Source organism: Ambystoma mexicanum, chromosome 14 (assembly GCF_040938575.1).
Source record: "Ambystoma mexicanum isolate Mex_15411 chromosome 14, UKY_AmexF1_1, whole genome shotgun sequence".
In the NCBI taxonomy this organism is placed as follows: domain Eukaryota; kingdom Metazoa; phylum Chordata; class Amphibia; order Caudata; family Ambystomatidae; genus Ambystoma; species Ambystoma mexicanum.
In genome coordinates, this window is record NC_090940.1 from 607,601,631 (window position 1) to 607,615,774 (window position 14,144).

Here is a 14,144-nt window from a genome sequence, read left to right on the forward strand (position 1 = left end):
TGCTGACCCCTGCAAGTTTACTCTGGCATCTGGGATCTCTTTTCACGTGGTCTACGGACCCACAGACATAGCATTTACCAAATGCTCTCTGAAATGGGAGTTTCTGCTGACCTCCCTCTGGGTGGATACCAAGGATTCACTAGACCTACCAGGTTTCCCATGGGATCTACCCTTATGTGGTTTGGGGGCCTCTTCTGGTTGGTTGGAATTAGAATTATCTTTATTCTCATCTTTGTGCTGCTTCCCCTCATCCTTTTTGTGAGTGGCCCCAGAATCCTTATGAGTAGCCCTGTTGGCTACCCGTGAGTAAACTTCTCTTGCTAACTTTTTGGGATCAAGTTCCTTAGTCAGCCAAGTGCTGTCTCAGCTCAGGAGAGCACACATCAAAAATACTTTCCAATAAAAACAGATTTCTCATCCTTTAAAGGTGTTAAGTCTGTAACCCTTTACCCAACCATCTAAGTTCTTCAAACATTCACACACCCAGGTAGCCCAGGGGGTACCATCATGCTGTCTGAGAGTCCTAAACCTCTTAAGGTACTGGGAAGGAGTTTTCCCAAATCTAGCTATCGAAGCTAGCTTCACATTTTCATACTCCAATCTTTCAGGTCCCTCCACCTCCCTTACAGAATTAGTTACGACCTGGGGGAGCCTAGACAAACGCCAAGTAATCAACTGATTCCCTGTAAAACCCTGAATCCATATTTTGGATTGGTTGGCTGCTTTTGAATACAACTATCAAGTCTCACCTCATACATACTCACAGCTTCTTTAGACCTGTGAAGCCTCTTGGGACTGGAAGACCTAGAAGACTCTGGGATAGAACCATTTTCAAGAGACAATTTATTCATTTCAAGAGCATGATGCTTTTCCATTTCTCGGAGTTTGATTTCTTGATGTTTACTTTCAGTTTGCATTTGGAGCCTTTTGAACTCTAACTCCAGTCTCATTGTTTCAGGAGAGACACATTCTGGACTAGGTACTGGTCCTGGTAGGGTCCCTGTGGCTATAGCTTGAGGGTCTAAAGCAAGTAAAGGTGCAGTGGGGCTCACGGCATGAGACTCCCCTGACTCTTTTAGCTCATCAAAATAACATTAGAGTTAGACTCTGAATCATTATCCTCCTCATCAACACTATCCACATTTGTTGAGGGGGTTAGGGGTTATAGCTCTACCTCCCAGTCTGACGATTCAACAATTTCTCAATCAATTTATTTTTCTTGCCTTTAACAGAGAGAGACCTGACTTTACACATATCTTTCAGTTGATCTACTGTAAGAATGATCAGGTCTTCCTGTTTGAAGTTATCCATATTTGGCCTTATAAAACAATTTCTCTTCTAGTGGTGCTTAACTTAAGTAAGAGCAGCACTCTAAATGTAACAACTATACTTTATCCTCACCGCTTGCCACCAGTGTTAGGCAGAATTGCAGGCAGTACCCTCTGGAACAACCACATACAATTAGGACTACAGGTGAAGCAAAACCAAACTTTGGTATAAGTCTGTACTACACAGTTTTGTGGTAGCCAGCCGAGCAACCAGGCTTATCTCAAGAGGGAATGTGAGCAGAGGTTACACAGCGGTCTTACAATCACAGTGGTTCAAGTAGACACTTACACTCAAGGTTTCTTGGTAAAACACTTATTAATCTATTACACAATCATTTAGAAAACATTCACCAGAAGGAGGCAACTTATTATTATGCTCAAACACACTTCTATAACAAACCAATGAGTTTCTGAACAAACTAGGCTCCCCTGAAATAGGACCAAAATGGCATTCCAGTTACTTTCAATGGGAGTAAAAAGGCACAAGTTAACAGAATAGATCACAAATACTTTCTTAGGCAGTGCAAATAGATTTAGTTCACTAGAGGACTCGATTCAGTTCAATAGGCCTAGGCCAAAGTCAATGGACTAGTGTCTTGGATAGGAAAGGGCTGTTCTTGAAATAAACAGTAAAGTCTTTGCAAAAGTTCTCAGAAGTAGTTTGTACGAAAAATAATCATTTGTGGGGTCCCAAGCTGATTAGGCCTGTAAATTGGGAACGTTCCACAAACTTTCACCACGAGAGAGGTGTTCTCTCGGCACAGTACCTTTAGTATGAAGCAAAAGATGCAGCTGAAAACAATGGTTCCTGGGAGTTCCTGCAGATCTCACTGTTCCTGAGCCTCAGTCGTGGGGACAAGAGGAAGGATGTCGGGGGACTCCTGCACTGCACAGGATCGTCGGAAAACGCTGACAAAATTGAGTCACTTCAGTTCCAGTAGCTGTAATTCAAGCACACAAGATGGTGTCCTCCCCCGCCCCCCCAGGTTAATCCTAACCAGCTTTGAGAATGGTATCCAGGTGGCTTACGAGTTGATTGGACCCACCAACTCAAAGGAAGAAGTCTTCCTTGAAGGGGCTTCTCTGTCGAAAGGAGCTTTGGCGATTCGGACCTGCAGCAGGGCTTCGGGCAAACCAACGGTCCAGGAGTTGCAGCAGCCGTCCTCTTCCAGCTCGTCTTTGGTTCTTTCGTTCCAGTGGTCGACTCTGCTTTCCAGTCCAAGAGACTCGCCTTTTAAACAGTTTTCTCCCATTCATTCCAGCCTAGCTGCCACTCACCCAGTAGGGTGGCTGTCCTTGCCGGAGAGTGAGTCAGCCAATCAAGCCAGAGTGCATTTGGGTTTCCTAGGAGACCAATCACAGGGCGTTTCGGGCACCTCCGCCACTTTCTTCCCACCCCAGACACTCAGACGCCAGAGGCGGTCTTCAGTCCTGAAGCCCTCCAAAGGCATGGCAACAAAGGGACCAAACACTAGAAGGACCTTTCCAAAAATATATGGTTAAAAAAGAAGACCGGGACCTGTTTAAACAAAGGGGCTTGAGGTGCCATCTTGAGAAAAATGGATTCTGCGATTTTTAGCTACCAGTGTTCACGGTCGGGAAAAATCTTGGTAGTTTGTTGTAAAACCATTGCCACCAGCTATTTCGATAGAAAAGGGTAGCATTTGACTGACTGCTACATGGGTTTCTAGACACAGTGGATACTAGGCAACCCCTCCAACACTCTAAAGGAAGATAGTGTGTGCTGGGTCTAGGAATTTAAAAAGACTAGTAAAGTCAATTTAACTTTGCATTCTCTGGGAAACAGTAGTTTATCCCACAGAGAGTATTTAAACCTTTGGCAAGTCTAAAAAGACATCCCTGTGTCACTTCACTGATGGTGCTGTGTAACACACATGAAAATATGATGCCTATGGAGTTATCTAAATCTCCATAATCAAAAAAAATAAACACAGAAAACAAACAGAATTAAAAAGTACAGAGTCCCAAGTTCAGCAAAAGAGCTGGGGGTCTATAAGGTAGAGCGGAATTAGCACATTTTGAGAATTCCCCCTAACAGAGAGCCCATGAACGAAAAAGAGTGAATTGGGCCCCCTCAGGCCAATCACACTCCTTTCCACTCTGCTGTAAATGCTGGATAATTTGGGATATCTGAGGTACCTTGAGACACTTTTAACAGATTCCTGGGTGGTATACACCAGTTCTGGCTAATAGAAATTTCTTTTAAGGTTTCCTGAAACCCTTGGTAATTATCCAACAGAGGGTTTCCTTTTGTGACGAGTTGCGTGACCCAAGCTATGGCATTTCCAGAAAGGTTATTAATCAAGTACCCCACCTTTGCTTGGTCGGTATTGAAATTATGTTGCCTGAATCTAAATGACTGTGCAGATGTCCAAGAACTCTTTCAGTTTTATTGGTAAGCCATCATAGGTTCCTAACTACAGTTTTTCATGTCGAGGGTCCGTATGAATGGATATCCAGCTGCCAGGGCTTGCCATAAAGTGGAATGTTATGCCTTTAGGACCTGGACCTCCGAGGCGAGGACCTGCACGGTTACAGTTTCTGCACTTAATCCATAGACTCTTGTATTAGGAGGCATTGCAGTTTGTCATCAAAGTTTCTCACCTGTGATCTTCTGGAATTTCTAGGATCGTTAAGATACGGCCTGCTACTCCTGGATGGCACTGTGCCACCATCAGTATGGGCAACTGGGAAGCAGGTATTGTCAGGAGGAACAGTTGAATAGGAGGAAAAGCCCACACAGAGAATAAACCTCCCGTCAAGTTCAAAGCAGTGTCTGGTAGGCTTCCAGTTCCCGTAGGAGAACAAGGGGCGCTGAATGGAAAAGGGAGGCACTGGAAGTGGAGTAGAGAGAGACTGACAGAAGGACAGAGTTCTGGAGTGAATGAGAACAACAAGGGAAAACAGAAAGGAAGCACTCCACAGGGTGACTGGATAAACAGGAAACGCGACTGCAGGAATGCCTGCCGATTGAAGTATGCAGTCAGATACACTCTCTGGCTTCCGTATACGCCTGCTCACTGGAACTGGAAGTCAGCCATCTTGGTGGTGGCATTGGGGCATGCACCAATGCCCTCTGGCGGCTCTCTTGTAGAGGGCAGCGCTGATAGCCGGAGCAAGGTAAAGACGCCTGTTGTGAAGCCACTTCCATTGCTGATACAAGAAGACAGGTAAGTGCGCACCTGTGCCTGTGACATCCCAAGGGAACCAGTCTCTCCAGTCCCTGTATGGCACTATTAGCTAGGGATCCCAACTTTTTTATTTAACCGAGTGGAGGCGAGCCTTATGGCAAAACCTTTGACGCAAGTGATGCCATATGAGTAACATCACAGGCTGTGACATCCAGTTACTTACCTGTCAATGACACAATGTTTAGCCCTTGCTTCCACCAAAACCTAAAAGATGCAGATTGAAGTTTTTGAATTAATCATAAACAATGGCTTTTCTCTAGGTACCTTCACTAGCTCAATTATTTTAGTTGGTCTACACTATTACGGGAGCGGAACAGCGATTAGCAAACCAGTCTTGTGTGACTGGGCCCCATCACGGAGTGGACCCCTCCAAACCTCGGGCGGAACCAGCCCTGTCCCAGAGAAGGGGAGTGGGCGGAGGCCCAGGTCCTTGAAACAGACATCCGTACTGTAAATGAAAAATACATTTACCTTCTTCTGTCACACAATGCCTCCCAGCACCTTTTCTTCCCAGAGTTCTGTCTTTCGCATTCTCGGACATCAAATACCAGAGATCCCGGTGGCGGAACATGAACAAAGCGAGCAGAAGGAGAGCGAAGCAGCGCACAACATGCAAACAACTCAAAGTGGCAAAGAGAACCAGAAACTTCAGACAAGCAGCAGATCATAGAATCGTCAGTCGGTTCCGCTGTGGAAAGGTGGCAAGGCTAATAAAAAGCCTTGCACCTGTGTAACCTAACCCTAGAGTAATCATAAAATGGCCCACATGATCAGGTGAGCGTTGGGACCAATGGAAGGGGGTGGAGTGATAGAATTAGGAAGGGGAACAGTAGAAAAGGCGAATGAGGGTGAGCCAGGGTGTGTTGTATGGGCAAAGTGGACTGAAATACCTGGTGGAGGAAGGACAGTGGAGAAGAGTGCTGAGGAGTTGGGGGCAGAGCTTGTGCAGAGTACAGGTGAGGTGTTTGTTGTGAGAGAGAGTGGCACCGTTTGTGAGTTTGAGGCTGTGAATGTGTGAAAGTGATTGTAGAGGGAGGAGGACGAGGTGTTGGATTCAGCGAGACGAAAGGTGTGCGGTGAGAGGAGATGGGTGCAAGGAGAGGGGTGTGGCGAGAGCAGAGGGGTGTGCAGAGAGAGGATGAGCAGAGCCACGAGGAGAGCGGATGTGGCGAGGCGTTGGGAGACAGGGTGGCTAGTGTGGACATCAGATGGACAGAAGAAGAGGGCAAATGGATGGAGGGCTTGAAAAAGGACCAGAAGAGAGTGGAGTAGAACTGAGGGAATTGTAAGATGAGGGAGAAGAGAGAAAAGGAGCAACTGAGGGAGATAATGGAACAGGGTCTGTCATTGGCACAATAGAAACCATCATTCCTATAGAGAAACTTCGAGTGTTAGGTAAGGAGAACCCCATAAGGAGCCAGAAAGATGGGGCATTTGCCTTTAGCACCTGAACTATAGCTACCTTAGATAGTAGGTGTTACCCAGATAGCTAGTTAGAAAACCTAGGTTTTAGGAACGCCTGGGTTAGGTTGTAAGGAGCACTGGAAAAAACCCAAGGGGGAGAGAGGGAGGTGATGACCCTGGGACCTTGGTCCTGCAGTCAGGTGAATGGTGTGTCTGTCGCTGGGAGAAACAACCACCTATACACTCGTTAATTTGTTCTAAAACAAAACAGAATTTTAAAAAAACATTTTGATGTGAAAATCACAATTGACTGAAATTCAAAATACATGAGATTATTTCAGCTTTGTTCATATAAAGTTGTGACAAAAATAATTTTTTAAAAGGGAAAAACAACCACTCGATAGTGACAATTAAAACTAAGTTTTTTATTTTTGGTCACAATACAGTGCCTCTATAAAATTATTTACTAAAAAACAGCAATACATGTGCACTATGGCTGAGGTGAAGTGGAATCAACATACCAGATTGACAAATTAATATCAGTGGGATAAGGTCATGGAAAAAGAAAATAATAAGGACCCAGTGGGTGAGCACTCAATGACCAACATCAACTGGTGAAGGGTAGAGCGTTTTTCATCCAATACGTTTTAGCTTTAAATGGTCTCTCAATAAAGTGAGAGAGTGCATGTTTGGACACGTGTCCCTTGCATGTGGCAACCTTATGGATTATGTCCAACAAGGCAGAAACATATCTGTGGTTGCTAGCGTTCATATACTGAACATGGCCAGCAGTTCTGACTAGTCTATTCACATTGGTGACAAGTGTCTCAGAAGGCAGTACAAACGCTCAGACTTCGAAGGATGGTGCAAGGGTCTTTATTTCTCAAACAGAGAAATAATATAGCATTTACTCTGGTTAGATTGCCGGGTGGGTCCACAAACTTGCTTCACTCGCTCAACCTCCCCTGGCCTCCTTACAACCTATATAAGCATTTAGGAGAGATCCAGTTTCTGGGAACACCACCTCCAGGGATCAAAGGGCACTGGAAAAAACCCAAGGGGGAGAGAGGGAGGTGATGACCCTGGGACCTTGGTCCTGCAGTCAGGTGAATGGTGTGTCTGTCGCTGGGAGAAACAACCACCTATACACTCGTTAATTTGTTCTAAAACAAAACAGAATTAAAAAAAAAACATTTTGATGTGAAAATCACAATTGACTGAAATTCAAAATACAGGAGATTATTACAGCTTTGTTCATATAAAGTTGTGACAAAAATAATTTTTTAAAAGGGAAATACAACCACTCAATAGTGACAATTAAAACTAAGTTTTTTATTTTTGGTCACAATACAGTGCCTCTATAAAATTATTTACTAAAAAACAGCAATACATGTGCACTATGGCTGAGGTGAAGTGGAATCAACATACCAGATTGACAAATTAATATCAGTGGGATAAGGTCATGGAAAAAGAAAATAATAAGGACCCAGTGGGTGAGCACTCAATGACCAACATCAACTGGTGAAGGGTAGAGCATTTATAGATCGGACTAGCTCTATCATGTGAGAGAAACCTATGATATTTGTTAGGTTTAATTTTGTGAAAGTCGACATATGTTTCGGCTATTGACACCAAAAGAAATCGGGCCATGCACAAAAAACGTTGTCTGTTGGTGCAGGTGTAGCCGTCTTCAGGACAAAGGAGAAACAAGATGTTCTAATGATTTGACAGTGTTGAGTACTTCATAAACATTGTGCTGTGTCGTTGGAAAAGGCACAAAACCCACGTTGTTGTTCTCGAATGATCTTTTGTAAGATCGAGAAGAGAGTGTAAAACTTTTTAGAGTTAATTGGTTTTAGTGCGCCATTGTGGACACTGAAAAAACATTTTCAAGCCTTTAAAGTTTCTTGAATGTAGGCTTGTTTAGGATGATAACTATAATTGCAGCTAGGTAGCTTGAACGCGACCTCTAAATGAAAGTCAGCAAGGCTTCGCCTGTACGAGCGCGCCTATGCTGCACTTTCAAACGCGTCTGGAGCCCGGAATGTCCGTGGAGTTACTGGCAACAAAGCCGTGTCAAATTACCTGCTCGGAGCCTGCATGCTTCCGTCGCAGGCTCCGAGCAGCTAATTTGACACGGCTTCACGGCTCCACTGGCTTTGTTGCCAGTAACTCCACGGACATCCCAGGCTCCAGACGCGTTTGAAAGTGCAGCATAGGCGCGCTCGTACAGGCGAAGCCTTGCTGACTTTCTTTTAGAGGTCACGTTCAAGCTAACTAGCTGCAATTATAGTTATCATCCTAAACGAGCCTACGTTCAAGAAACTTTAAAGGCTTGAAAACGTTTTTTTCAGTGTCCACAATGGCGCACTAAAACCAATTAACTCTAAAAAGTTTTACACTCTCTTCTCGATCTTACAAAAGATCATTCGAGAACAACAACGTGGGTTTCGTGCCTTTTCTAACGACACAACACGATGTTTATGAAGTACTCAACACTGTCAAATCATTAGAACATCTCGTTTCTCCTTTGTCCTGAAGACGGCTACACCTGCACCAACAGACAACGTTTTTTGTGCATTGCCTGATTTCTTTTGGTGTCAATAGCCGAAACATATGTCGACTTTCACAAAATTAAACCTAACAAATATCATAGGTTTCTCTCACATGATAGAGCTAGTCCGATCTATAAATGCTCTACCCTTCACCAGTTGATTGATGTTGGTCATTGAGTGCTCACCCACTGGGTCCTTATTATTTTCTTTTTCCATGACCTTATCCCACTGATATTAATTTGTCAATCTGGTATGTTGATTCCACTTCACCTCAGCCATAGTGCACATGTATTGCTGTTTTTTAGTAAATAATTTTATAGAGGCACTGTATTGTGACCAAAAATAAAAAAACTTAGTTTTAATTGTCACTATCGAGTGGTTGTTTTTCCCTTTAAAACATTCTTTTTGTCACAACTTTATATGAAGAAAGCTGAAATAATCTCCTGTATTTTGAATTTCAGTCAATTGTGATTTTCACATCAAAATGTTTTTTTAAAATTCTGTTTTGTTTTAGAACAAATTAACGAGTGTATAGGTGGTTGTTTCTCCCAGCGACAGACACACCATTCACCTGACTGCAGGACCAAGGTCCCAGGGTCATCACCTCCCTCTCTTCCCCCTTGGGTTTTTTCCAGTGCTCTTTGATCCCTGGAGGTGGTGTTCCCAGAAACTGGATCTCTCCTAAATGCTTATATAGGTTGTAAGGAGCCCAGGGGAGGTTGAGCGAGTGAAGCAAGTTTGTGGACCCACCCGGCAATCTAACCAGAGTAAATGCTATATTATTTCTCTGTTTGAGAAATAAAGACCCTTGCACCATCCTTCGAAGTCTGAGCGTTTGTACTGCCTTCTGAGACACTTGTCACCAATGTGAATAGACTAGTCAGAACTCCTGGCCATGTTCAGTATATGAACGCTAGCAACCACAGATATGTTTCTGCCTTGTTGGACGTAATCCATAAGGTTGCAACATGCAAGGGACACGTGTCCAAACATGCACTCTTTCACTTTATTGAGAGACCATTTAAAGCTAAAACGTATTGGATGAAAAACCTTTAATAAATCCTAACTGAAGGCATTGCTCTGGGCAGCCTTTGGTGGCATTGTACTGCTAGACTACAATTGCCAAAACCTAGCCGGGGTTACCTATTCCTGTGCAGAAAGCACATGGCAATACAGCTCATTTTGGTCTGCTCTTTTTGATGACACAACCCAGACTGATTTGTATTGGCCGGTCTCCTTGTGTCACAGCATACTTAGGCAGGCTGATAATTATGATATGGAAGGCTTTGCAAAGCAATGATGGTGGTTCTGATTAATTGAACGCCTTGCGTCCTTCACTTGTTGATTCACTTTCTGCAGATATCTATGTGCAAGCATTGGGTCACAAGTTTGTATCCTGGATGACCAAGTAAAGGATTTGATCTTTCCGACACTCATAAAACCAGTAACTTTGAATTGGCTTGTGTCGTCCTGTATGCAGAGAGGGTTGGAGAGCATGGCGATCATCTTCTAGCCGTCTCATGTCTTTGTCGTCTAGAAGATATATGACCCCGCTCTGAGCACATAATCCAGCCCCAACGTGGCCACGGGTCCCAACATGCATCAGTATTTGTCTCTCTCACAGGGATGCCCGGACTTGATTTGGGTTTCACCAGCAAGTCTCTCTCCATTTAAACCTGGTTCATAGATCCCAATGTGAACAGTCTTTCTTTCTCTAACAAGGATTCCTGTACCTTCCACGCTCAGGTCTGGCTCTATACAACATAACACAAATAATCAATTTCAATTTAAAGAATGGGTTTGTGTGCCCAGTAGGGATTTACTGTTTTGGATAAGGTTGGAATAAGAATTATGGCGAATATGAAAAAAGTTACATTGTAATTAGGGATTGCATGAATTACAAATTATGACTAGAAACCGGACAAACTGACAGTTTGAGTGTTCATTTGTAATTATAGTTCTCAAAGAGTGAAATATTAACAACTCTGACAGTCTAGATCTGATCAATAGTTAATATTATAGCTATAAGTTGTAAGAAAGGAAATCAATGAAAAGGCTCAGAATCAACTGGGTTATTTTGCGCTGTCATTTTCCAGTTAATGTATACCGCTCTAACTTCTGTCCTATTTGAGTTTGTGGGCAGAGACTTAAACGCCCAGACGAAAATTACATCTTTCCATCAAAGCATGCATTCTTATAAATTTTAAATGAATTGTGAGTAACAATCTTTTTGTCCTCCCTTTACATTACTGGTATACATGTACATCTTCTTTCTTTTTGTTCTCTTTGCAATTTACAGCAGAAGATGCAGGTCCCAACAGTTACTCTGAACCCATAGCACACATGGCCACGCTCTCGGCATCGGATTCCACCCAAAAGACTTTAACTGAAGGGTAAGTTTGGAAGCATCAGGAATACCTTGCAGTGCGGCACTTGGAAGCAGATCCTGCTCAGCACATAGTACTTTATGGGCAGATACTGGAGAGATGCTATCAGAACTAAGTTTATGGCTTCTTCGTAACATGCTCTTTCCATCCAAGCACACTCACAATATTGAATTTAACCAATGTACACCACGCACCTCTGCATCACAACCACTAAGGGATCATCTTGCCATCTTTCAAACGCTGGGCTGCAGGTCACTTATTTTCCTTTCCCATCTTCCTAGTATAGACTGATGGCCAAGAAATAAAGTCTAGCGTCTAAGTACTCTCTCCTTCACCTCTCCTCTCTTAATAAGGAACTACCATCTAAGAAATCGCCTGCCAATTCTGCGCCCTCTTTCCTTTTGTCTTATTTGACACTCCTCTCCTTTATGCGCATAGTTGCGACCTGACAGTAATCCTTTTTATGGTTAATCAGTGTATATCCTTCTGCCAATGACTTCAGTGCTTGCATACTCTGTTGCCCTCCATTAAATGCTCATGCCTTTTTGCTTGCCTGCTCTTCTCCCCTTTTCTACACACATTATCTACCTTCTATTACATCCAATACACCCTCTTCTGATCCAGCGACTGCCTTTTTTCCTGGCTAATTTCATTTTTACCACTCTCTTTTACCACCCCATCCTTATGTTTTCTGTTGGTATGCTCTTCTTTCTCCTTTCCTTCATGTGTGTGTGTGTGTGTGTGTGTGTGTGTGTGTGTGTGTGTGTGTGTGTGTGTGTGTTTTTCTCTCTCTCTCCCACCCTAACCTTTAGCCCACCTTCGAAACCTCTTTCCCATCTCCGAACTTTGTCTTCTGCTTTTTTTTTTTATACAAATACCTTGTTACTTGTGCCTTTAATCAGTGAGTCTCAATATGATTGCTCTCTGTTCAAGCTAAGTTTTGTGTGTTCCACATTCAGCTCTTTGAGCCTTACGAATATGTTGTAGGTAAGTGTGTGGCTATAACACTTTTTGTAAAATGCTCTGAAATCCTCTGGAGCCTGGTCTGCACTTAATGAAACTATCTGTGAATACAAATTATCTATGTATACATGAATAAATGTAGGTCCTGCAAGACCTCACCATATGTTGGACTGACCATTATATGTTGCCCACTTATCTCTTGTTTACTTTTTTTTTATTAGTATGACTCGGCAGGGCTTTGGGTTTCTGTGATGTCTGCTTCATCTAGGCCCATGTGATTTCTGAACTCTCTCCTATGGGCATCAGGAGCCCAACTGTATCCCAGCAAATGTCATAGTGCTCCAGGCCACTGGGTGCTGCTGCACTACTGTCTGCTCTTGCATGACTAGAAGAGATACCAAATTGAGACTGAACCATTGAATGTCACTGCACTGTATTTTTGCCTGCTCCCTGCAGGAACTCAGCAAGTGCCTGTATTTAAACCCCAGAGCTTCCCTTTCTGTTAACTGTGGTAGGGAGCTATTCCAGCCCTGCCAGGTAGAGTTGCCCAGAGTTTTGAAGACTGATAGGCTTGTTTTGTAGCAAACGGAATTTACCACTTTGGGTGAAACCATGCACCAGTAGGTGTGAGAGACCTATTCCGATACTAATAAATGTTTTTGTCCTATTGAGATTGCTATCTACTGACCCTTTCTCTTTTGTGGTCTCCCAGTAATGTCTTGCCTTTCTCTGACAGGTCACAGACTGATTCATCATTGAATTCTTCAGAGGATGCTGGGAAACCTAAACCTAGTGATGTCTCAGAGAAGCCAATTGTAGCTGACAAGGAGGAGCCGCAGAGTAACGGGACTTTATCGACTAAGAAGGTATGAGATGCATGGTCCCTGATCCCCGATCTGGTGAATGACTCTATCATATGCAGCCCTAAAGATAAGGGGTGTATCTGCCATCTTTACTCCCTGAAAAGGGGCAAATATAGGGAGTAAAAATACTCCCAACAACAAATAGGAAATGCATGTTGAACCATGTGCAGGTGCTTTCACCCAGACCGCTTCATAGATCTGTTTGAACAAGTAGTGCACGTAGTGCCACAGGAAGAAACTACTATTTAAGCCTGATTAGAAGTTAACATGTATATTCTAATGTACATGAATACCTTGTTGCAAAGAAATAATAAAAACATTTCTGTTTTCCAGTTAAAATACATGTTTACTTGCTTATAAAGTACTCACATTGGGAATTGGACTAACACATTTTTTTACTTCCAACTTAAAAAAAAATAGGCAGTAAATTACTCCCACTTCCAAATCTTATCTGGAGCACTGATCATATGAAAATCTCCCCCTCCCTCCAATTAATGTGCAATACTTTTCTCGTAATTATTTGAAAATGGGCTTGAGTATAGCAAAGCGTTCTGATACTCACTTGTGGCCTAAATGGCCCTCCATTGGGACCCGTAACTAATAATTGAATGACTGTTCTGTTTTAAGAAATGGCCCCCTCTACCATTGATATCATTGTGGTATTTACAATACTCACCGCATCTTCTTTCATCCTTTCCTTGCATTCTTGAATGGGTGTGCTTAGTAGAAACATATTTTAATATCTCGTGCCCGACAGAATGGCTGCAATAATACACCAATTAATGTTATCCTCGACCAGTGCTCCAGATAGGATTTTGGCGTGAGAGTATTTTATTCCCAGTTTGTAGAACTGGAGAGTAAATCCAATTTCAAGAGAGTAAAAATGGTATCGGGTAATAATATCGCCATATATATGGTCGCCGTAAATAATATCGCCGGGAAATAATGTCGCCACAAAAATGGGCCATTTTTCGGCGATATTTTTGCGTGGCAAGATTTATGTGGCGACATTATTACATGGAACCGTAAAAAATGAGTTTCTCCTTCGTAAGAGAGTAAAAAAGTGTCTGACAACTATCCATTTGTGCATAAAATTAAACTGTGTTCGAAAACATTAGTGATAATGAACTTGTGGATAAGTACTACCCAGCTTCATCTTCATTATACTTGGACACCAAAACTATGTTAAGAACTCCTACAGATGCCAGCTAGTTACATCATAAATCACCCTCACTCTACCAGCATCACTTCTCTGCCTCTGCTGCCTGGCAATTTCTGCTTGACAGCCACTTCATGTTTTTGCTCCATCTCGCCTTCCCTTTGCTACTCTGTTTCCCCGGTCTCTCACTTTCTGATGATCTGCCTCTCACTCTTGCTATGCCACGTTTTGAGGTCTGTTGCTCTCACTCTTCCACTCCCACCTCTGCATTCT

The 14,144-nt window shown here is 43.0% G+C and overlaps 1 protein-coding gene across 2 annotated transcripts in view; it reads left to right on the forward strand.

The window, feature by feature from the left end:
• Positions 1-14,144, forward strand: part of TMED8 (transmembrane p24 trafficking protein family member 8) — a 71,768-nt gene that overhangs the window by 12,121 nt on the left and 45,503 nt on the right. The window contains exons 2-3 of one of the 2 annotated variants that reach the window (XM_069637998.1): positions 10,799-10,892; positions 12,562-12,715. In XM_069637998.1, coding sequence (XP_069494099.1) covers positions 10,799-10,892; positions 12,562-12,715 — 248 coding nt within the window. The remainder of the gene's footprint in view (positions 1-10,798; positions 10,893-12,561; positions 12,716-14,144) is intronic. The other variant, XM_069637999.1, reaches the window with a different exon arrangement.